The sequence below is a fragment of the Solea solea genome, chromosome 13, assembly GCF_958295425.1.
Source record: "Solea solea chromosome 13, fSolSol10.1, whole genome shotgun sequence".
NCBI classification, from domain to species: domain Eukaryota; kingdom Metazoa; phylum Chordata; class Actinopteri; order Pleuronectiformes; family Soleidae; genus Solea; species Solea solea.
In genome coordinates this window covers 23,968,083-23,993,555 of record NC_081146.1, presented here as the reverse complement: position 1 = coordinate 23,993,555, position 25,473 = coordinate 23,968,083, and the positions used below count along the sequence as shown (strand labels likewise).

The following is a 25,473-nucleotide window of genomic DNA, read 5'->3' as shown; positions in this document are numbered from 1 at the left end:
GTTCGCTTCTTTTGAGCCTCCCATCATTGTCCAACACGGGAGGAATACTACAACAACAACAACAACAACAACAACAACGCGGCGGCTGGTGGTGGTCAGTTAATTCAGGATCTTATCGGCTGTAGCTACGTTTAAGGACCACTGAAGTTTGTCAAAGTAGGTAAGTGTTTACTAGCAGACATGCTAGACGTAGCTAGTTAGCACTAGCCATGATGCGGACTGATGATGATGATGATGGAGGAGGTGGAAAGCATGGCAGTAGCTGGATTATTTAATCCACCTGTCAAATTCGTATTTCATCAGATTTAGACATTCCGCCTAATAAAATCACACACAAGCACCAAATTTAAGCTTAAAGTCCAACATGGCCACTGCGCCTAGCATGCTAACTGTAGCATTCATTATAAAGTATCGCTACATTATTAGCGTTAGCGACGAACTGTACTGATACTATTCCACTCTGAGCGGCTTGTTAAACATCGGTTGGCGTCTGTAGTACACCATGGTATGTGCGTGCGACCGTCAACTATTTTGTTTGCAGTGCACTTTTTTTGGTTTGTTTACAAAATACGTGTTAAAAATACACGAGAGCTAGCGCTAACACTGCTAGTATGATGCTAGAAAGGTTAGCCTTTAGCTTGACGTTTCAGAAGTTGTCAACGATTTTAAGATGCACCGGTGTGTGTTTTTACTTAGTTGTGGTCATAAACCAAAGCATTAAGACGTTATTGTTTACACACATATATTGCGTTACGTCACATTACGTTATTGTTTACACACACATATATATATATATATATATATATATATATATATATATATATATATATATATATATATACATGTGTATGTGTGTGTATATATCTATATATATATATGTGTGTGCATGGTCTATCTCTACCTTAATTCTACATCCTTTCAAGTCACATTACAGATGTGTCTTTATGAGTTTTTCCTAAAATGCTGTACACAAATCCAATTATCTCAGGAATGTAGGCTATAATGTCAAGTTGCTGTTGTTGTGCTAATGAATAATCCTGTGTGATGAACTATTTTTGTTCTACTTTCACACAATTTCACAATAAAGTTACAAACTAATTTTATTGATTTGTAAAAGATCACACAAACTTGTATTGTTCTCTTTGGGCTCAGTTTGGACTCTAATAGGGAGTTCCAGTGTTGTCTTGTCAGTTGATGATGTTACTATTGGGTTGCATCAGCACCACCCTCCCCTCATGTACTCACCGTCTTGTGATAGCCATTTCACCCAGTGCAATTAGGAAAGGCAGGTACATGTGCTAGAGAATTATTTTTGTGTCCACTTGAAACGTGTGCACGAAAAGACAGTTTTAATTAATATAAATACAAATGTAGTATGTCCTCATTTCCTCTTCCTTGGCAATGAAGACATTGCTGGAGAAAGGAAGTGTGTTGAGGAAATTGACTTCTTGTTACACATCACTTCTTATTTCAGTGTGGTTACTGATTGACAGGACAATTCCCTCTTTTATCGTTGTCCCTGGTTGTAAAAAGCTGTGTAGCCGTAATCTGCTCATCCACACCGAGCTGCATTTACAACAGGACTAATGGGCCCCACTCATCAGAGGAACACACTTCCATGTTATGCAACAATGACAGTGAACGTCAGTGCAGTCATTTTTACGGAGACTTGATGCAGCCCGAAGCTCTCTGGAATGTTTGTGGATATTGGTATAGTTTTAATTTCCTGTGTAGCTGCATTGTAGAAGTGAATGTACTGCATGGTCTGGAAAGTTGCTTATTATGTCCTTGGAATATATGAACCCAGGAGATGCCTTCAAGCTTGGCATTTTAGGAAGTGTTGTAAAGAGGTAAGATATTTCAAGTGTAAATATCCTGTCTTAGTTTTGTAAAGAAAAGCTTGGCAGTTGTTTATTTTGTATATAGTAAAGGTTGTTGGAATGTGGGTTTTTATAAATCAATCTTAATCTGTGAGTCACCCAATTAAGCTGCTGAGACCCACGATTATGTCCATAACTGAATTTACTCTTCCAATGTGAAACACTAGGTCTTAACATGCATGCAACTGTGTTATTGTTTCGCAATTAAGTGCACCGGTGTCTCATCCACAATGCATACAGACTGCTCTTTGTTAGATTATTAGTTGTATGCAAAAAAGGGAATGCAGACAATTTCCCTGTAATTTTTTCTCAGGTTTAAACATACCTTATTTCTATTTCCTCAGTCATAATAGATGTTATATAACAATTCACAGCATCCATCCAGACAGCATAGGATTTCCAAACAATTGTTGATCACTAATTCAGCCAGAGTTGCTGAAGAGAACACAAACTCCCCAATCTGAGGCAGCTGTTCACCAGCAGCACTTGTCCTGATTGTGCAATTTTGGTTTTAAAGCATTCTTCATGCTTATGTTTTTTGGGATGCAAATGTCTTGGCTTGATTTAATGTCCCTGATAGACTGCCTGAAGGCTGTGACAAAATGAGAAGGGAAATAGTGAGGGGGGATGGCCAAAGTTCCTGAGCCTGCTCATTCAGTTTCCGATCGGCTAAATCCGGGATTAGTTCACTGACGGAGATGTTGCTGATCCATTGCCAAATCAAGCCTCGCTGCTACACCCACATAACCCTGCAGCATGTGGTAGCAGTGCACTGGACTGACTGACCACTAAGAGATGGAGGCATTGATTGACAGTTTGCCCTGGCTCGACGTTGAGAGGGAGCACAACCCAGAGACATAGCTTTCCTCAAGTCACAGAGAACATGACCTGTGCAGAACCTATTGTGCAAGCTTGCCAGGACGTTGCTGTGTTTACTGTATAGTATATTTATAACAGCCCCAGGAGGCTCCTGGGGCGAACACCTCCCAGGGAATGTTTCCGTTGGTCCCGGGAGGACGAGCAGAGCAGCCACACGCTCTGCCTGAGTCAAGAAGGAATTATTATGTTAACCACAAGGCACCACTCAAGCTAAAGAATCCTGGACATAAACGGCTGCAAGACAGAGAGTTAACCTGGTCCCCCGTCGGCAGGTATGGTCTCCGAATCATGTGAGGAGTGTTAGATTGTCACAGTGTGTTTTGGTTAACAAAGAAGATGCTGTTGATGAACGTCATGTGAGAAGGCGAGTGAGCGAGAGAGTAGGAAAGAGTAGGAGATACTGTTCTGCTGACGTTGGTTTGTTCGGGCAGACAATTAAATATTGTAGCAGAGCAGCGTGTAACGGCAAACACTGATAGGTAGTGTTGAACCTGTCTGCTGAGTAAACAGTGACACAGGAGCTGAGATTAAGTCAAACAGGAGACTGTGTGGAGAGGTTGAAGTGAATGGAACTAGCCATAAGGCAAAGATTTCACACCTTACTTCTTGTATTGACATTTAATCAGTGTTCAGTTCATGGCTTATTATAGGGTCATGACAGGGTGTGTGGTTTACTTTGCTCAGTTTTGAGATATCAAATACTGAACTTGTGATTTCAGTGGCAGTAAGAAGTGAATCATTTTACAAAAATCAATTGACATTTTTTAGTTTGAAATGGGCTGCAACGATGAATCAAATATTAACCAATTAATAAATTAATCATCAACTCCTTAAATGTGAATACCTTCTGGTTTCTTTGCTCCATATAACCGAGAAATTATTAGAAGTTAATAATTTCAGTTTGTGGACAAAACAAGACATTTTAAGACATCATTATTTTGAGGTTTGGGAAACACTGATCAAAATTTTTTGACATTTCGTGGACTGAACTATGACTCCATTAATAAGCGACAGATTAATTGATTACTGTAGTTACAGCCCTCATGTTATATGCACTTTTGCTGTATTATTATTTATAGTTACTTTGTTAATCTTTTCAATCTGTTAATATACTTAATAATTTAAATGCATTTGCAATGTGGGGGATTGCTGCTGATTGGTAGCTGATGAAAAAAGTAACTTTAAGCTTAAAAAGTGAGGAATCGGGACAAGTCTGACATAGTCTTTCCTCATTTAAAATGAATATATTTTTGTTTCTCAAGTTAATTGCTGTGTAAACGCTCAAACTCACATTGTGGTTTACGAGGCAACAGACAACTTTTGTGCGGGATCCTTTTTGGGATAGATGTTTGACCCGAGGTTTGTTTCTGCCCCTTTATTCAGGGTAAATTATTGGGTGTTAATATATCAGTGACGGGTGATTTGAACATTTTCATCATCATTCATAATGCCATCAGTAAATTCAGCATTATGCAAGACAAAAGAATCTTCTTTAAAGACAACTGCTGTCCTCCTCAAGCTTGACCCTCTGCATGTTTCAACCTGGATAGATTTGGCATTTACTCACGATCCTGTTGCGGTTACCTGGCTGACCTTTCTCCTCCTCAGGTGTGAATGATCAGTTTGACATGTACATGGGTGTAACTAAGTCTTGCTGCTCAGCCAGAGTTGCATGTTTTCTGCTGGGGGAATGTGTCCACACCTTTCTGGCCTATGAATGAATAGTGTGTTCAAGTGCCGTTTGCCACGTGACCGCAGCACAAGCTTGTCAGATGGAAAAACACATCGTCTGCGCCCGCAGTTAGCGGCACGTGTGGAATATATGACCAGTTAGATGTGCAGCCAGGGCTGAGCAACCCGACAAGAACCGGCCTGTGTTTGCTAGAATATATGCATGTGTGTGTTGTAGTGTCAGTTGTGCTCTATTGAGATGGTATTTATTAATAACCTTCTCCTTGGCTACTTCTGCTCTTAGTCGTCTCTCAGGAGGGAACTCGTGGAACACAGAATGTTCTCAAGGCTTCAGGAAAACTTGTTTTGAATAACCGAACATGCTTGAACTTCACAAAGGTCTTGAGCTGTCATTATCAGGGTCTGTGGAAAAATTATGCTTTCCAGTGGAGCTCAAGGGCTTTTTTTCCTTCCTTCTACTATCATTATTTAGAATAATCAGTTTGAGAGCCATTTGAGTTTGATATTCATGATGTTCATGCTCACAAATGACACAATTGATACTTAAAATACAGTGTTTGAAAAAACGTGTACCTAATACTTAAACATAATGTCATCATGCATATCAACACATTTTTACTCCTATAAACACAAGGCACACAAGACACTGACATTTACTTTTATTTTTGTTGTAGTGTTTAGGAAAGCAAAATGAATAAACGGTTGATTTGGCAACTTTTCTACTCTTCTATTGCAATTTTACGATGAATACCTCCCACAAAACGTAAAGGATTTAAAGACGGATTAAATTGATTAAGATTTAAAATTGTAGTGTGTATCTTTAAAATATTAACAAATATCCATTATTCAATCCATCATCAAACTCAAACTATCATCAGAGTTCGCACAATGCTGATTAAGTCTCTCAAGCTCCATGCGACTGTGTTTCTCAGTAAAACAGTGTTTTGATCTCATGTTGCAGAATGACATTTCTGCTCTGCACACAGGAAGTGTTATTAGCTGTATGTCAAGACTAGAGGTAGACCAATCAATCAGCCCATATTTGCCGTTTTCTTTTTGTTTGTTTTTTAAATAATCGCCACTGGCCGTATATATTTATTAAGTATACATTTTCTTTTACCTCAAATATGCCATTATTGTTGTCATATAACTGGTTACTATAGTAGCAATAGTTGTATTGTTATCATTGAACATTAATAATATGGATGGAAAAAATTGGCTAAAATTTATGGGCCAGAAAATTCAGCATCAGTTATCACCCATTGGCTGCCCTCGGGTATAGAAAAACCCATTTTGGTCGACCGCAACATTGTAAAACTTGTAAAGCGAGATGGCTGAAAACACAAAGAAGGGCCCAAGAAAAGTTTTAGAAGTGAACTCTCCTGTTCTGCTGTTTGACGGGATAAACACTTCCTGCTCCTGTGTACACACAAATGCTCCCTTAGTTAGGTCTGATAGTTTTAAGATGAAGGCCACACAAATAATGTTTCATTGTTTCTGTTCAGAGGTAAAATAATACCATCATCTATTTAAAAAAATGACTGCATGACTGCAGCTTTTCACCGAGAAATTTAAATGTTTAATTGCAGCATTTTAGCCGGACCGGGTTTCAGAATGATGCATTGTCTTACCACCTCTGCAATGTCGGTTTAAACTATTTTATCGTTCACTCCTCAGGTCCCTGGATGCCCCGCGGCGCACTGTCCTCCGCCGCCCAGTGCTTCCAAATGGCCGGGAGTTGACCCCACCCGCCACGATGACGCTGCGCGAGCAGCTGAGAGAGAAGATCTCGGCGGCCTTCTACCGCCACGGGCTGCTGTGTGCCTCCTACCCAGTACCCATCGTCCTCTTCACCTCCGCCAGCATCCTCACCTGCTGGTTGGTTTTTCTGTCTTCAAGCTTATTTTTGTGTTGTTTCCTCGAGTCTCAAGATTTAGATGAAGCATTAGTGCAAATACAGGAAAGTTTAAATTAGTATAAACTTCGGATCAGGGCTGACTAGGTTGTGTTTAGGACATCTATGACTACTAGCTTACTGCAAATCAGACATTTTTACTGTACAGTTTTTGAGAATTTCCAAGCTAAAAGTCTTTCTGAGAGTGTTTGCTCAGTGACATTGGTTTCTCAGTCTCTGCGATCTCGCAGTCAATCTTAGAGAAACGTATCCCGTATCCAACAACACTTAATTAACAGTGAGCAGCTAGAACAACACAAAGGTTCCCTTTTCGGATTTTTCTTAAGGTGACATAGGGAGATGGATGAGTGGTGCTAGTGGCAGCAACAGCAACATTGGTTTTGTTTTTGGGATGGAAGATTTTTTAATTTCATAAATGTAAATACATTTTTAACTTCATGGTTTTTTTATTGATTGATGAGAAAAGTAGCCGTGTGCAATATTATAGAAAAGTGAGAAGATAATGCATGGTGGAATTGAATCAAATTGAATTGCTGACATAATACTAATGGAACCGTGAGACCATTGAGATAAGATACACAGCCTGAGGCTCTAGTCATTTGTACTGGCCATTTGCACACACACACACTCACTCGCTCACTTAACACATGCACTTATTGCTAATATAAGCTATTGCTAAACCACGGGTCAAAAGGAGGAACAGTGAGTTGGCCTGGCGTTAGCAGGAAAAGCACTGTAAAACAATTGCAGCAATCCTAAACGCACACTTGCACCTGCTGTGTGCCGTCCCTTCGCAGTACTTTTCTGCGGGGGTGCCGAGCAAACGGGCGACTGACCGGGGAGAAGTGAAAGAAAAGAGCCTGGCCACGGGGATGTTTAAGGCCAGAGCAGAGCAGGGGGCTGTGAGAAAATGGCCCTGTGAGAATGGGAGGCCTGTCCCTCCATCTGCTTGGCAGGAGGGGGGCTGGCTCCACACAAAAGAGGCCTTTGTGGAAGTACAGTGACCTTGGAGAGAGGTGAAGCCAGAGGAGGGAGGGAGGTGTGAGAGAGGGAGAAAACAGATTTTTCTTTGAGATATCTGTAAATCTCTGAAAGAGATAAGAGATATTCATGAGGACAAAGTGACCATGCTCTGTCTATGTGGACATTGATAATGATATTGATGATGAATATCAATGACTCGGCAAATACTTGATCTGCTGCTCCATAATGTGGAACAGGATTGAATACTACTCACTTTCAGTAAATACTAATGAGAAAAAAAATCAAAAATTTAATAACATTAACACATTAAATTAATGAGTTTTCTAACTACTAAAAACACCTACTGTTCCTTAGCTGGAGGCCTTTGTGGTTACAATTCGGCAAAGCGGATACATCCATGTTTTCCATAGCCCAGTCAGGGACAAATTATTTGTTGTAGTGAGTGGCACTAATTATATAGTTTAATGTCTGGCGTTACAATTTACATGTCTCGTAAAGGCCTTATATGCAGACTACCAGCAAATGCTTCAATTTCCTGATTAGCTAGCTCCCCATGTGGAGAAATCTGCTGTAAATATTGCTTAATTCTGTCATTATTCTCATTAACTTCAGAAGTTACAGCAGAGATGGTAAAGCAGATGAAAATGGTGTCCAAAAGGATAGATTAGGCTTTCTGATTTATAGCTAATATTTGTATACTCCTCACTTAAATATATAACCTCAGTTTTTTGATATTTCAACACAGAAATGTGACATAATATCTGTAACTGAACAGGTTGTTGCAAAATGTCTGTTTCCCAAAATGTCTAAACGTTTGGGTTCACTTTTTAAAGATGGGAAACAATCACAATATCACTCATGACAGGAGCAAATCTTTCAGCCATATCTGTATTCATTTTGAACAGGTAAACAAGTATTTTCCAAGTAAACTTCATTTTATGCATGCCATTTAAAACACATGCACTCAAATCTGCACTGAAAATTTCTCCAAACCCGACCCTATCTTTGGGAATCACTGTACTAGGCTGTGAGTGTGTTGTCTGATGTAATATGATGTCATGTCCCATTGTGATGCAGCAAAAAAATGAGCCTGTTCTAAGTGGACAGTCATGCAAAGCAACCCTTTGTTGGCAACTTCTCCAAATTGAGTCCATTGAAATCATTTCATGCAGGTCTCAAGTTGGTCTGAACACAGCCTTGGTTTCACACGTGAACTTTAGTTTCTCTAGCTTTGACTCGCCATGACAACAGCTCTGTGGCAAGCTTTTCATGAGGGGCTCTGTCTAAACTTGACCGCCTACTGTAAAAGCCGATGTGGCATAATACTTGAACCATGGAATGTCCGCGGGCTAGTAATGCTCGAGTGCTTCAAGTTTCCTCCCCCAAAGAGGTGCTTTTGAAAGGGACTGGAATTAACTGTGTGATCCTAAGATGTTTAAACTCAATTAGGGAATGTTTCCTAATACATTCCTTTCTAACTCCTCAAAGTGATGAGTGAGGGGCACCAGTAGTTGATTTGTTTGAGGCTCTAAAGATCCACCCATTTTCAAGAGAAAGAAAGGGGCGACTACCCAGAAAAAGAAAAGCCAGAGGCTGTGGTTTTTGGTTTTCTCAGAAGTGTTGCACCGTGAACACACACACATCGCTGAGACACAATTCCTCAAAACAAAGTGGAAGCACCTTCCTTTCCATGAGCTGTTTGTAAGATGAGACATTGTCAGTGTTTTCATTAAACCGTTAGCAGTCTAGAGGAAGCATCAAGTTCAGTATCAAATACACAGCTAGAAGCTGCTCTCAGGACAGATACCTCACAGCGTGCACATTTTTTCATCCACACTCTGCTTCTGCACAGCAGAACACAAACATAATTCATTTCTGATTAACACAACTACTGAAGGGTAGATCTGCCCTTTTTAATTGGATCTGCATAATTTCATGGACATCATTTCAGACAGACAGCTATCATTTGTGATAATTGTGAAAAATGACGTTGACTGTTTCTTAAATAGTAGCTGCTACTGCTTCAAATTAAATCATTTCATTTGTGATTCATATTTAAAAAGCGTTTGAATAGAAACAGGAAGGTTAATATACGTTGATTCGTTGTGGGAGGCAAATATCAACTGCACTGCGATGTGAATTCCTGTCGCATGTATTTGTTTCAATACTGGTTTAACTGAATTCCCCCGAAATGACACAACAGGCCAAATGAGTTCACTGTGACAGGTTCAATCATTCATATACTTGTGTTTTTTATTTACCCTGTACCATCTCTCTCTCTCTCTCTCTCTCTCTCCTTCTCCCCCAGCTATCCATTGTTGAGGCTTCCCCTTCCTGGGACGGGTCCTGTAGAGTTCACTACAGGGCTGCGAGACTACAACGTCCCTTCCCATGAGCCTCAGGTAGACCTCGGGGAGCGGCCCAACTGGGTATGAGAAAAGAAAGCGCACACTCATATAAGACGTACACGCACACACCCTGGTATTTTTAGTGTGTAAAACTGTCCTCCTCTAGAAACTATTTCTAATCTCAAACCTCTGTCAAACTTCTAATTTGAAGTTCATATTTATAAACTGAAACTGGTTCTCAGTTACAGATCAGTCTCACTGCTAAGGTGGAGGCTGACAGAGAATGAAAGCATAAACATACGCACAGTAAAATTGTCAGTTGCCTTTTTATCGATTGTGTTTTGGCTGATAACGTCACAAACCACGGCATATTTCCTTCTAACGTGTCTGGTTCTGCGGACTAAAATGACTGTTTCACCGTCATTCTTGTGTGTTCCGTGTATGCTGTAGTATCAGGGTCCTCCAGTCGCCTACATCCAGCAGGTGTTGGTGAAGGCAGCAGTGTCTCCATGGGACAGCAGCCTCGTACCAGTGGACATGTTTCGGTCACCAGTCGGCCGCGTCTTTGGTTTGCTGGAAGAGATTCGTAACCACGTACACACCGACAGGTAAACAAATGCAATTTATACTTGAAATGACAATAGTAGAAGATCTGATCGTCGTTCACCTTGTTGTTTTGCTGGTTAGCAGAGGACAGTTTAAATCTATAACCTTTTCCCAAGAGTCCGAGGAATGGAATGCTTTTGTCCTGGTTTAATTATCTTTTAATTATAATACTTTATTGAGTTAACATTCACCTCCTCCCTTCTTTCTGCCCCTTGTCTCTCCTCTCTCAGCTCTGGGGTTCGCAGTCTGGAGACGCTATGTCTCCAGGTGACGGACCTGTTACCAGGGTTACGGCGGATGCAGTCGGTGCTTCCAGAGCACGGCTGCCTGCTCGTTTCTCCCGGCAACTACTGGCAGAACCAGCAGGAGCTGTTTGACTCCGACCCCGACCTCCTCAAGACCATCCAGAAACACGAACCCAAAGGCCTGCACACCTCAGCCACACTGCGAGGTTAGAGTTAGAGTTCGCACTAACCCTTAACTTTCAGAAGAGTTCATACAAAAATTCTGAAATGTCTCAAGTCATAAATATTCATGTATGCTATGAGTGAATGAGTGGGAGATTAGTGTTATCAGCAAACTAAGAGGCTTTTATATTGACGGAGAACAAGTATATTCATTCCATGGAAACCTATTGAATTCTACTGAAACTTTACCCACTGACACAGTGAAACAAATCACCCCAGAGCCAGCTCAGCATTCTTCCTCATCCTCCAGCTCAAGTGATTTAGAGGTGGGAAGATTATTGTGGTGCTGGAGTTGGGCACAGCTTTGGCTGCCAGATACAGTCAGACTGATACTCTTGTTCACACTGAGCTGATGTAAGGCCAGTCACACTGCCATGGGAAAGCTGTAAAATAAAACCCTGCTGTAAAGTAGACGACAGGGGGGGACTCCACAGGGTCACCCAGTATGAATTATAAAAGGGCAGACATGAGTGTACTTCAACACAAAGGTGCAAACAAATACATAGATGTTAGATAAATAATCGTTACACATGTTACTGGTTGTTATTCCTGGCTACATTCACAACTGACTGGTGTTAATAAGCTTTTAAATAAGTGAAGATACCACCAATAAACAGTTGTTTTGAATTAAATTGGTGAACAGCGATGAGCAAAAACCATTAAATTGTTGTTTTTACACTGTTGGGCTTCAGTATGTGGGTCTGTGAGAATTATTAATTTTATGTGTGTTTTCATGCCGTCTTACAGATCTGCTGTTTGGCGTTCCTGGAAAGTACACAGGGGTCAGTCATTACAACAGGAAGCGGGTGGTGACGTACACCATCACTTTGGTGTTGTCCAGCTACGATGCAACGTGAGTCACATTTGCAACAAATGAGGAAATACATTTGGTAGTTACAATTCAATGTGGGAGTAAAAATTAAAGTAGTTTTTAATACTGTTTTTGTGTTTAATAAACTTTCTTAATTCAAGTTTTTTTTTAATGGGCATTCCGATACAGAAATCGGTCTAATCATCAGTCTTCAATTCAATTCCTTAATTTTTATTAACGAAACCTTCTAAAGCTTCCAAAGACAACATTTGTTAAGTTAAAATCCCATTCAGTGATTTTGACCAGTATCGGACTGATACCAATACTGAGTATTGTATCGGCTCATCCCTGCTAATTATGGATAGATTTTAAGTTTAACTGGTTGGATTATTTCAGACTAGTGGTGCTGAATTTAAGAATATGAGCTAGCTTCATAAAATAATTGTTTGACTGAGCTTCCCTTCTTGAATCTGGTCTGACAAACTTGATCAAACAGTCCACTGGCCTGAGCTAGAAACAATAGATGAGCCTTCACCTCCATCACACTACAGTTTCCTTGCAGAAATTCTATACAGTCTGTTCCACTTCCTGCTCTGTATCTGGTGATGATCTAGAGGTGTGTGTGTGTGTGTGTGTGCGCGCGTATTCAGGTTCCTGGGCAGCCTGCGGGCTCGTCTGAAGCAGCTCCACCCGTCGGCCAACTGCAGCCTGAGAGACGACCACATGGTTCACGTCCACTTCAAGGAGGAGATCGGCATCGCCGAGCTCATCCCTCTCGTCACCACATACATCATCCTTTTTGCCTACATCTACTTCTCCACGCGTGAGTCCACCGCTCTTTCCTTGTTCACACAAACAGATAAAATCCATACACCTGCCCTTTGCACCTTTTTTAATGGTCTACATTGTTTGTGAGCGAAGGCTGTTTCTGCCTGGTGCCTGGATAATCCTAGCACAGGAACACTGTACCGCTGCAGGAATGCACCCAGCTGACACCGCAGCAATTTGCCAGTACAAACATTAGTTCTGGAAACAATCACACACTGCGCAAGGGCACGAAAATGAATATTCACACTCAAGCTGATTAGTTTTTTCTCATTTAGCACTTTGATAAAGGCATTTTGTTCTAGAAATAATCTCTTCTTGGAACCTTGCAAGATTTATGTAGGTTAACACGTTTTTCTTTCATCTAAAGAAATGAAGAATTAAGCATATTTAACTAGGGCAAAGAAATCCACAAAAACTGAATGAATTTGGTTTGTTTTTTTATGGACCAAAACTTTTTATGGACCAAACTAGAAGATAATAATTCATCAGTTATTAACACTTTTGATCACAACTCAAAATATCAACACTATTTAACGTTGTCAGTTGTTTGTATAGTTACAGTATCCTGCCTTTAACACGACTCTCCTTTTCCTTGCAGGTAAGATCGACATGGTGAAGTCTAAGTGGGGTCTGGCTCTGGCTGCTGTGGTCACAGTCCTCAGCTCGCTGCTCATGTCTGTGGGACTGTGCACACTGTTTGGCCTGACACCGACACTCAATGGAGGGTAGGAACACACACACACTTATACATTCTGAAAACTCATGGTTTGGAAGATCACCAGATGTAATTTTAAAACTGTTCTTGTTAGTCAGTAAAAGGCAACATGTTTTTGCACAAACAAACGAAACCTTCCTCCGGAACCGAGAGTCACGACACCAAAGCATCTGAAAACCATTGTGTGGGTCTGTTAGCTTCACCGGAGCCAGCTTACCCTGCAAGCAACCTAAAATGAAAGGAAACAGGCAATACAATTTGTCAATGTGGGCAAAGCAATTTTTATTTGGAAAAGGATAAATTCTGAGGAGTTGCTTGACATTTTATTTTTAATATAAGTTATTTCTTAAAGTTATAACATAATTTAGCTTCATTTTAAAAAAAGTGCATCCTGTTAATAATTCCAGCTGCCGACAGCTTATCACTTTTTCATCAATGTCTTGTTATCTTTTTTTTTTTTAGAAAGACAAGGACAAGTCCACCTAGATACATCACACACTCACACAAATATATCTCAGTTACAACTTATTGACATCCCATTTCTTCTCCATTTACCTTAATAGATATATTGGTTAATGTTTACAGCAAACTTGGCAAGAAGTCGTGTTTTTAGTGTGGATGGGGAAGAACGCAAGTGGGTGGAGCTACATTTGTGGGCATGGATGTATCGATGCTGACGTTTAATAGTTGTCCAATCACGTGAGGAATATTAAAAGGCAGACGTCATGGCGTGATAACGGCACAGCGTTGTCCAACCACTGACTGAGATCGACGCAAAACTGCCGTGGGCCGTGCTTCGGCTGTTTGCTTAAACACACACACATTCAAGGTCTAACAAATGCAAAATGCAACCCTCACATTGTGCTGACTCGTGGTTGACTCCAAATAAACAGGACTGAAGAGATAGTGGTGGTTTGTATTTGCTGTGAGTTACGTTACTGGGTGCGTCTCATGTAATGCTCGGCGCCCGATCACCTCTGTGACCCACTTATGCAGTTATATCTGTAGCATGAGCTTATCTCGATTCTCTTAACTTATCTCGCCACATTTCATCAGAGGAACATTCCCTGCAGGTGACTGTCAGATACTCGGAATCACCCTGAACCTGTTTTTTTTTTGTGCTCTGGAAGGAAAATAAAACTTGTTTTCAAAATAATTACTTTGGCCTTGTGTCACATAACTCACCTGTTGGTGTCAATACGACTTAGAATTTGGAGTGTTTATCATGCATTCTGGTACCATTTTGAGTATGAGTCAATATTGATAATTATCACAACAATTATTTGAATTAATATTATAAATTCAAATAATCTATATTATTATTAGATTTACAGCACAAAGGAACTACATTATTAACAAGGTGTTCTTATTATGACATAACATCGGTTCAGAGGAATGTCTTTATTAATGTCTTGCCACTGCCACTTCTCAGGGACTGTGACCGAAGAGGAATGCAAGGGACAGAAAAGATGTTTTCACCTTTTTAAAAATTCTATATAGCCAAGCATTTCATTAATGATTGGCTAGCATTCCATTGATTTCTGTCACTAATTGACCTTCCTGTGTATGCATTTGTAGTTTTACGCCTTAGCTTTAAATCGCATAACAGTTTACAAAGTGGAAGTAAAACATGTACTGAAAACTAATAGATATTGTTGTGCGGAAATTATTTGTTTTATTGTTCAGTTCGAATACAATTAAAACTTAAAAATGAAAAAGGACAGACTTTTCTTTTGGATCCTTTTAAATGTCAGTGTTACATGGGTTACTAGTATTAAACCCAGGCAAGAAATTTCTTTTGTCCATTTCAGCTTTGAGGTTGCAACTGATTCCCCCTCGTCTCTGTCTGCAGGGAGATCTTTCCTTACCTGGTGGTGGTGATCGGCCTGGAGAATGTCCTGGTCCTCACAAAGTCCGTAGTCTCCACACCGGTCGACCTCGAGGTCAAACTCCGCATTGCTCAGGGTGAGTGTTTGTTCTGCTACTCGTCAGATAATTATTCTGCTCTTTTCCTGACAAGTTGGCATTGTATGTGTTTCCAATGTGTTTCTGTCTTTTTACAGGCCTTAGTAATGAAAGCTGGTTTATCATGAAGAACATGGCCACTGAACTTTGCATCATCCTGATTGGATATTTCACACTGGTGCCAGCTATCCAGGTAACAGAAGATGAATAGAAAGACAACCAAAGAGATGAAATGAATACAGAAACTACAAGAATACAAAAAGAAATATCACTTTTTATCACAACACCTACAGTGTGCAATGGTCTGACACCGCCACTGTTTCTTTGCTGTGCAGGAGTTCTGTTTGTTTGCTGTTGTGGGGCTGGTGTCTGACTTCTTCCTGCAGATGTTCTTCTTCACCACAGTGCTATCTATAGACATCCGCCGCATGGAGGTGAGATCTGTCACACAGACAAAGTTTGTTACTCTTATGTCGTCTCAAGTTCCCCAGAAAAAGTCAGTAAAAGTCAAAATAGCTATTTTAAAAATAGCATTAAAATAGTATTAGGCCTAGGTTTACTGGAAGTACCCTGCCTGTGAGGGAAAAAGGGGAAGAGAGAGAATGTCTGGGTCATAATTACTCATTGAGCGAACATGTTTGCTCTTCTCATTTACAACCTCTTACTGTAACACACACACACACACACTTATACTGCCTGACTAAAACAGCTTTAGCGCCATAAAACTTTATGTTTACATACACAAAACTACAATGAAAGTGCCTTTTAAACCCTCAACCCTTTAAAGAATATTACATGAAAAGATGTCATTGTACGTAAAGTCAATAATTATGTCTTTAAATTTTTATATCGTTTTATGTGCAGTGATATAAAGGCTGGAAAGCCGAAAAAATGAATGTAATTAATCTGTAAAGTCTGTATGTTTTCAGCAAGAATCACAATAAACAAAAAAAACAATGTTAATTAATTTTTATTTATGGCACAAACAAACATCAGAATAATTTCTCTCCTCTTCAGCTGGCCGACTTAAACCGCCGTCTGCCGGCAGAAGCGGGGCTGCCTACACCCAAGGCTGGACCACTGCGTCAACGCGAGGTCCCTCCGCCACCACGACCCTCCCCGCACACAATCACCTTCCAGACTCCGCCCTTCATGGCCCTGAGGCTTCCCAAGAGGCTGCGCGTGGTGTACTTCCTGGCCCGCACGCGCCTGGCTCAGCGTATCATCATGGTGAGAGGACGCATTCAAACATGACTGCTGATGTGTTTGCTACAACATGTGATTTAAAGCTTGTAGTGAGTGACCTCAGGTTATGCTGGTTAAAGCCTAAAAAATTATCCACTTGAACTGATTGATTATGAACATCCATTTGCTTTATTTCCAGGTTGGCACTGTGATCTGGATCGGCATCCTCGTCTACACCGACCCAGCAGGGATCCGCACCTACCTGGCTACACAGGTATCTGATCAAAGCCCTCTGGGAGACCCTGGAGGAGGAGGAGGAGGAGGCAGCAGCCTTCCTCACCACCTTGGGGTCGCTCCCGTCTTCAGAGGTGGCGATCCCACCAGCACCCTCAGTATTCACGCCGCTCCAGAGCCGACTCCGTTGCCTGAGAACCAATCACAGGGCCACCATGGTTCAGCCATGGCAGGCTCACTCCCTCAGGCCCCGCCCGCAGTGCCTCACATCACCTGGGGGGCGGAGGATGAGGAGGGCTGGAGGAGACTGTCCTTCAGGCACTGGCCATCGCTCTTCAGCTACTACAACATCACTTTAGCCAAGAGGTAAGCGTCAGCATGAGATGTTAAATCATAGTGTATTTTTAGAAGATGCATTTAAAACCTAACCACTGAAAAAAACCTTTAGAAATCATGCGGTTCCTGCGCTGGAATTCATTTTGGTTTTTTTCTTGGAGAAGAGAATTTCATGTAGAAACTTAATTAAATGTCTGTTGTGTTTTTCGTCCTTGTGAAAACCACAGTGATGCGCTGGCATATCTGAAATTGTTGATGTGAGCCGACTTGACCCTGAACTCATTTGTACACTTTGACTTGGAGTGCTGTTTTCTTTATAGCAAACACAAAGATTGATTCCAGTTCTGACCTGTTAAAACTTTGGCGATCACAGGTCAAGGCCACGTGGCCTCACGCAAAACATTCCCTTCACAACACTGGTCCGGTTATTATTTAACATCACGACTCAGTAACAGAGAGACTTGTCCATTTTCAGATACATCAGCATCCTGCCCGTCATTCCCGTCACTGTACACCTGAGCCCCCAAGAAGCCGTCGAGACACGTCACCCTCAGGACACGAGACATCCTTCTTTACCCATTCCCAAAGTGTCCGTGGATCTACAGACTGACCTCACCCTTTACAAGTGAGTGCTCCAACACCCACATCCAAATGAAAGTGTGTTTCTAAATCATCTAAAACTAAATCATCAAAAGTAGAAGTATTTTTTGAAATCTATGACACATAATTCAGTGTAAACACTGGCCCCACAACTCAAAGGTCTCTCCCTCAGACTTTTTCTGCAAAATACTTTTTTGCACATGGTCGTCCTTCAGCTGCAGTTTGAGCACTAAAATAAAGTCCAAGGTGATCTGGGGCCAAGGTCATGACACGTAGAGCAGTAACATTTACAACCAGCACATCCCATTCTGATAAATTACTCTTTATCACGTTGCGATCAATTATTGAGGTGAATTGATATCGTAAAAGAAGTGACGAGGAAATGTGTGTTTTTAAATGTTTTATGGGATGAAAATTTTCCCTCGCTGTCATGGACCTCTGTCGCTTTGAGAGGAACACATGTATAAAGGAGCAGCTACACCTTGTTTTTTTTGTGACTGCATGATGCATGAAGTTCCTTGTGTCAGGTGTCACTGGAGTGATTGTTATCTGAGGACAAAGGCGCAGTTATCTGATGTCAAAGAATCGGGACAGAGAGCAGTGTTTTTTTTGTTTACTGTTGCTAACAGGACCAGCTGGGTTGACGGGCTGCTTTTAGGAAATCACTGATCTGTGATCTGAGAGTGGAAGATGGTTTATTTTCTGTGAAGTTATGAACTGAAATATTAAAATATACTAGTTGATGTTTATACTGTGTTAACTATATCCATTACATTATTATTGTGACGTGGAGTTTATCTTTTGTTCCCCTGGCAATATGATTGTACAGCACCTTTCAAATATGATGGCAGAGGAAACACACACCTATAAAATTGCACAAGATTAGAAGCCTGTAAATCCTTCTATATTTATCTCGCTGGGGAATTTAGCTTGATGTGTTTTCTGTGCTGTGTTGTGTAAGGCGGCACGTTGTCACTGCCCGTATGGAAGGTCGACTTCTTCGTTTCATCTTTGGACGGTTGATAGGAGGGTTATCAGCTGTAGCTGGGGTCAGGGTCTTGACCTTCAGAGTGAAGCAGCAGCTGAGGTCGTGGCTTGTTTAGATGACATTGAAACAGAGACAAGACCACAAAAACAAAAAACTACACCAATGGTCTGTTTCTCCAATCTAAATTTGATGTGTTTATGCAATTATATAGTACATTTTAAATAAACATTGTGTATAAACTAAATACTGAATACATGAAACAGGTAATCAAATAAAAACCCTTAAATAATGGATGAAAAAATTGAATTTTAGTGACATTCTGTCTATTTTCTCAATTAATTCAGTAATCGCTTGGTCGATAAAATGTCAGTGTGTTTCTCAAACCTGGAAGTGAAAAAAATATTCAGTTTTAATGATTTCTTTTATTATATGGAGCAAAGAAACCAGACATTATTCAACTTTAAGAAGCTGAAATATCGACCTACCTCTGAGTGGGTATTAAAATAGCAGTCTACTTCTAATTAATTTGACTATTTTGTTGTTCCTCTTTATTACTATTTTATCAGGTTTTTCTCCTCAGGCATTTATTGCCATTTACTCATTTTGCATCATGAGCTTAAATTATTTTGTTAGGTTGCAGTTTTTTTGGTGCTCCTGACCATTTGAAATAAAAACCAATAAACTATACTTGAATATTTGATTATATATGATCCCAAAGATGGAGCACTGAATCTTTCCATTTGAATGTTTCCTCCCATGCAGAGTGGCAGCTCTCGGTTTGGCAGCAGGCGTCCTGCTGGTTCTGCTGCTCTTCTGTCTCTACCGTGTCCTCTGCCCACGTAACTACGGTCAAAACGGTGTAACCCACGGGCGCCGGCGTCGAGGGGAACTACCATGTGACGACTACGGGTACTCGCCACCCGTCAGCGAGATCTCACCGCTACTGTTGAGGGGCCACAGCATGGTGAGTGCAGAGAAATGACGCTCCGGTTACATGAACCTGCAAAATGTCGGTCAAGGTTCTCGGTCCTCGGTCCTCCAGGTCATAGTCTTCTTCAGTATTTGACTGTAAGCGACTGGACTTGCTCAAGTTGAGTTCAAGACCTTTCACCTCTCATGCAAGAGGCTTGTTAAGTAATGACTTGCTGGTGAGGAAAAACAGATATTTAACCTCTCTAGAGAGTCCTTAAGGTCTCAAGCAAGGCCTGTCGCCTACAGCCAACTACTGAACCTTCACAAATGACAAAGTGTAGTATCTAAGAGCTCCGAGACTCACCTTATGGAGAGTTTTGTATGGAAGAACAACAAAAACAGCTTTTAAAAGGTTTAAAGCAATGACTAAGACAAGATACTGCTCATAATTTAAGTATAATGCTTGCTGGCTTTAAAAAACAGAAAAATATAGGTTGAAAATAGTTGAATTTGTCTGTTTCTTATTTTTTTTGTCCTTCAGGACATTGAGTGTTTGGCCAGTGACGGGATGCTGCTGGCCAGCTGCTGCCTGGCTGGACAGATTCGTGTCTGGGACGCTCAGACTGGAGACTGCCTGACCGTCATCTCAAACCACGGGTGAGTTCGCAGTCACATTTCCCTTGAACCTGTCCTTGTTTTTCCGTCCAGTGTTGAACTCTTAAGTGATTACTGTGTCTCCTTCTGTGTTGTTTGTAGGCTGAGGCGGAGCAGCAGCAGTGGCTGCTGGGACCAGCGGGACGGCTGGGACGCATTGAGCGGAACCACAGAACCAGAGGCTCCAGGCTCTGACGGCTGCGACCGCTGCAGCAGCGGCGACGGCCCGTCAGAGGACGAGGGTTACCCACTGAGACGCCGCACCGCTCCCGCCCGGCCGATTCTGTTCAGTGACCAGCCCGATCTCACCCCACTCATTGACACAAACTTCACCTTACAGCCACCCTCCCACCTCTCCACCCCACTCAGGGCGGGGTTTGACTTTGGAGGTCTTGTGGAACGCGCCTACATGGAGCACGAGCCCCCGTCGCCCTCTGCTCACACCTCTCCGTCCTCCGCCTCCTCCTCGCCCCCTTCGGGCTCTCAGTATCACAGAAGCCCCAGTTTAGGGGACACAGCCGCTCACTTGACCCAGGAAAGGGCCTCCACAGCAGGGACGCAGGCGATGCCGGACTGGGAGAGCTCCGTCTGGGCCATGGAGCTGAGGGGAAATCTGATAGCAGCTGGGAGGAGCAGTGGTAAACTGGAGGTGTGTAAAATGATACCTTCTCATGTCACACAAAGTAAAGTGAGAAAATATACACTTAAAATGAGACTTGACTTGTGTTTACAGCTGTGGGACGCCGTGGAGGGGTCGTTACGCTGCAGTAATGATGATGGCGTCTCGGGAATCACAGCTCTTGCCTTCCTCAACAACAGGTTAAAGAAAAACACACACAGGAAAACAGTAGTTGGGATTGTGATGGAATACTTAAATATCTTGTAAAAGAAAGTGTTTCTGATTTAATTTATTATATTGTGGATGACACAAACCTCCTCTCACCTGCTGTAGCCACTATTTTATTAGCTCAAACTGTTTCCTCTGTGCTCATTCATGTTTACCTTCTATCAATATGCCCCCCCCCCCCCACCTCAAGTGTAAAAATGTAATTTTATATTTCAAGATTTGTTTTCAGTGCAGCATCTATCCTTAGTTTTATAATTTTTACGCCTCGCTCACACCGGACAGGTCGTGGGTGCGGCGTTCCGTCATGTTTACAGATTACAGATTGTTCACACTGTATTGAGAAGCTCCTGCAACACGTCCATATTTGAGTTTCGCCGTCTCGTCTACTTTTCACACACGACACGTGCAGTTCCCAAGAGAAAATAGTCTCTTCACAGTGGTTACAGTGTCCAGGCTGAATATGAATGCATAAAAAAACATAAATATTGTGTTTCAGGAACTATTTTTCCAGATGTAATACAGTAATTATATCAAGTGAGGAACAGATTCTCTCTCTCCTAAGTGAGAAGCTCATATTCACTCCACAGTGACACAGAGTGTTGATTTCCCTCGATTGAGACGTCATTTTCATTTTTGACTCCTCAGAATCGTCGCGGCTCGACTCAACGGTTCTCTGGATTTCTTCACCGTCGAGATAAACAAACCTCTGGCTCTGCTGCAGTACAGAGGTGAGACTGTGCAGAGTGTTGTTTTTATTTATAAAATTTAACTCTACCAGCTCCAGCTTGTTTTTTGTCTTTTTTGAAGGTTTTAACTGCTTAATATCACCAAAAAAATATATTAAAGTTAATTAATTTGTCCTTTATTTAAATTATATATAGAGAGTTGAATGCTAAATAGATCAAAAAACTACATCACACTTTGTGGCCTTTATGTCCTGTGTCATATTTTTGATGATTCCAGTTTAGATTATGTTGACAAGTTTTCACACAACAGATTATTAATATGGCAGCAGTGCTGTTGCTATCGTTTCCTGGATTACATTGTTAGAAATTATTTTATCGGCAACTGGGATTGTGAATCTGAATTTATACTGTTTTTTAATTGGTTTTATTTTTTTTTTTAAACGTATTATTGCTTAATTTTTAATCAAAATGCTAAAAAACTAAATCTGTGGTTGCGGTTTTAACAGTTTGATATTTCATTACTGGATTTGATAAAATGTTTAAATATTAAAAAATGTCTTTGGTAGGGAAGAGGATTAGGGCCACACAGGAAGAAGTATTTGGTTTCTGACTTTAAACTCCGAATTTCTGACTTTATTCTCATGATAATGAAAGTAATCCACAGACTACATCATGGGACATACATCTAGATGATTCCACTTTTATTAATATCAAATATAATAATAAAAACCCTGGGTGTCCTCCCCCTGCAGGAGCCCCTGGACGAAGCAGCATCCCTCCATCTCCCTGTTACAGCAGCGAAGACGCCATCAGCCTCCAGCTCACACGCTCCATACAGTGCGCTCACCAGAAGCCAATCACGGTGCTGCGAGCGGCCGCGGGGAGGGTCGTCACCGGCAGCCAGGACCACACAGTCCGGGTAAAAACATATCACGATACCACAATACTTTTTTTTATTTATTAAAATTCAATGTGTTGAATTTGCGTCCTTTTAGAATTAAAAGTTTTTGAAGAATTGCTTACGAGTTAGTGAACACACAAACTGCGCATAGGAGCAGTGGGCAAACCCTCCCTTTTACAAGCCCAATTCCCTTCCACTTTTCATCGGCTGCCCAGAGACTTGTTTGAAAAAAGGAGAATGAAAAAAATGCTGCTTTCTGGATGTTTTTCCTCCGATTTTTCTACCAATTCTCAGGGATAAAATACTTTTGTGAGAACAGAGGAGGAGGAGGAGGAATTCAAAATGATAAAAAGGCAGCAGTAACTCATAACAGTAACTCCAGTAATCACTCATCACAAAAGCACCGTCTCTGAACTCGCAACACGTTGAAACTTGAAGTAGAAAGGCTCAGGTCTCGAGGCTCACTCTTTACCAGGTGTTTTGTGTACCTAATAAAGTGGCCATGTATGAGGAGAGTTGTTTTTGTTACTGTTGAGTCTCGACTGATTCTCTTCTGTCTGTGCTCATTTGTCAGGTTTATCGTCTGGAGGACTCGTGCTGCCTCTTCACGCTGCAGGGTCACTCGGGAGGAATCACTGCCATCTACATAGACCAGGTCAGTCCCACACACACACACATAACATTGACAGCGCGGTATTGAGTTTTCCTCTGAGCTTTCTCGCGTGCGTCTCTGTCTCCGTCTCTCAGACGATGGTTCTGGCGAGCGGAGGGCAGGACGGCGCCATCTGCCTGTGGGACGTACTCACGGGGAGCCGGGTCAGCCATGTTTACGGTCACCGCGGTGACGTCACCTCGCTGGTCTGCACCCACTCCTGCGTCATCAGCTCGGGACTGGACGACCTCATCTGTATCTGGGACCGTAGCACGGGCATCAAGCTCTACTCCATACAGCAGGTACTGTCCAGACTTTTTGTTGAGCTTTTCTAACTCGCAACTGAGTGAGCCTGACCTCTGTGTCGCTCTCTCTCTCCTCGCCAGGAGGCGGGATGCGGGGCCAGTCTGGGTGTGATCTCCGAGTCTCTCCTGGTGACCGGGGGCCAAGGCTGCGTCTCCTTCTGGGACCTGAACTTCGGGGACCTGCTGCAGACAGTCTACTTAGGCCAGAGCAGCGACGGGCAGGGCGTGCGGCAGCTGCTGGTGCTCGACAACGCCGCCATCGTCTGCGACTTTGGCAGCGAGCTCAGCCTGGTGTACGTGCCGTCAGTGCTGGAGAAACTGGACTGACGGACAGACGGTGGGAACACGAACATGCAGACAGAGCGTCTTTCTTTCTTTTTTTTTTTACTTTCTCTTGTCGTTTCTGACACGCGGTTACTTTCCTCTGCACTTGGGGCTTATTTTTTAAAGCAGTGAGAGGTTTTTAAAGGTTCGGATGCAAAAAAGCAAAACACTGCTGCACTGTTGACATTCACCAAGTTCGTGGTGAACTGACGTGAAGAGAATCCGGCAGTCACCAGTTTGTTTGTTTGTTTGTTTGTCTGTGTTTTTGGTTTATCGTGGCTCTGCCCTCTATGCTGCTGATGCGGGCGGGGCTTCACTGAGACCCCGCCTACTCTGAGAGGAAAGCGAAGCCTCTCCTTATTTTTTAAAAAACAAAAATTCCTGCTGCCTCGTTTGCTGGAGCGCAGCCACCATGAGCTTGACACGTCGACGGCCTGTGTGGATGACGTGAGCAGTTAGACGTTAGTGTGTGAATGAATGAATGAATGAATGAATGGATGGAGGCCCTTTTTAAGGCGAAACAGAGCTGCAAACAAAAAAGCGGTTATGAGTGCGATGTGCATGTGGGACAGAAGTGACGATTACTGTACAAAGTGACTGTTATTATATGTATAAATCTATTATTTATTAGCGATACATTTTTAAAATAACAGTCTGTTTTATTAACGGCTAATCCTAGCTCTTAAACAAGATGGTGATTGTTTGTTTGGTGGGTTGGGGGCTCTACTGGGGGACAAAGTTGTATAAGTATAATTTGTAAAATATTGAAGTGGGAACACTGAAGTGTTTGCTGTTGTGGACGGTGTGCGTGTGTGTGTGGATGTGGGGGGGGGGGAGAGTTCCGACACATACCCCAGGCTCAGCCTCGTATTCTGGGGGTCACTGATGCTGTATGAGGGGCCAATGCTGTGCTACACCTTCATCAGGCTACCTCCTCTTTCCAAACTGCTTGAATTTCATTCGACAATACTGACGTTGTCTTGCGCAGGCGGTCTTTTCTCAGATGTCGTGTTTACATCGGCAGCCGCATCTTTTTTAAAATTATTATTATTTTTTCCATTCCGGCAAAAACACACAAAAAAAATTCACCAAACTGTAAAATCACCCAACGCTGGACGTCGCAGTGCGATTAGTCGGCGTCGCCGTGTTGTTGATGTAGATTTGGAATCGGGCTTTAAAACTTGTAGCGTGGCAGTGAAAATGTGAGGAAAGGCAACAAATAGACAGAAGATTTAAATAATAATGAACAAATGAATGAATAATGAACTTATGATGAGTGATCTTACTGACATGACCGAAATAAATAAACATACATACAAATTTTAAACGGTATATTTAAGTTGTTGCACTATAAATCATTTTTGATTCCACAAAATACTTGATATTTCCATAATTTCCTCGCTAAATGTTGGAGATTAATGCATATTTTCAGGAATTTTTAAGTCTTTTAAACTGATCTACAGTTCGGCATGGAGTTCATTTTGTGTCTTTAATGTGTAAGCAAACGATAGATGTGAGAGCAATTTGCAAAGAAAATGTTTTACAAAGAGAATGTTTTGAATATATGAACAAAACTTAGAATTTGCTAACAAAACTTTTGGATTTAGAAATAACTTTTAAATTTAGAAACTTTTTTTGAATTTAGAAACAAGACTTTGAATTTAGAAACAAAACTTTTGAATTTAAAAACAATTTTTTGAATTTAGAAACAAGACTTGAATTTAGAAACAAAACTTTTGAATTTAAAAACAATTTTTTG

At 41.6% G+C, this 25,473-nt stretch overlaps 1 protein-coding gene across 4 annotated transcripts; it reads left to right on the top strand.

The window, feature by feature from the left end:
• The first annotated feature begins 22 nt into the window (after positions 1-22).
• On the top strand, positions 23-25,285 carry scap (SREBF chaperone). 4 transcript variants are annotated; one of them, XM_058647717.1, is made up of 23 exons: positions 23-160; positions 6,129-6,329; positions 9,659-9,779; positions 10,149-10,306; positions 10,535-10,755; positions 11,519-11,624; positions 12,233-12,405; positions 13,009-13,135; positions 14,978-15,090; positions 15,189-15,283; positions 15,426-15,524; positions 16,108-16,320; positions 16,475-16,875; positions 17,321-17,470; positions 19,196-19,397; positions 19,887-20,002; positions 20,102-20,648; positions 20,733-20,818; positions 21,492-21,574; positions 22,285-22,451; positions 23,008-23,088; positions 23,181-23,387; positions 23,472-25,285. In XM_058647717.1, exons 2-23 carry the CDS (start codon positions 6,208-6,210, stop codon positions 23,715-23,717), a joined length of 3,834 nt encoding a protein of 1,277 aa, XP_058503700.1. In that variant the 5' UTR covers positions 23-160; positions 6,129-6,207; the 3' UTR covers positions 23,718-25,285. The 4 variants fall into 4 exon arrangements, with proteins under 4 accessions (XP_058503700.1, XP_058503701.1, XP_058503698.1 ...); XM_058647718.1 differs by having other exon boundaries at positions 26-156; XM_058647715.1 differs by lacking the exon at positions 23-160 and adding an exon at positions 1,645-1,850.
• The last annotated feature ends 188 nt before the right edge of the window (positions 25,286-25,473 follow it).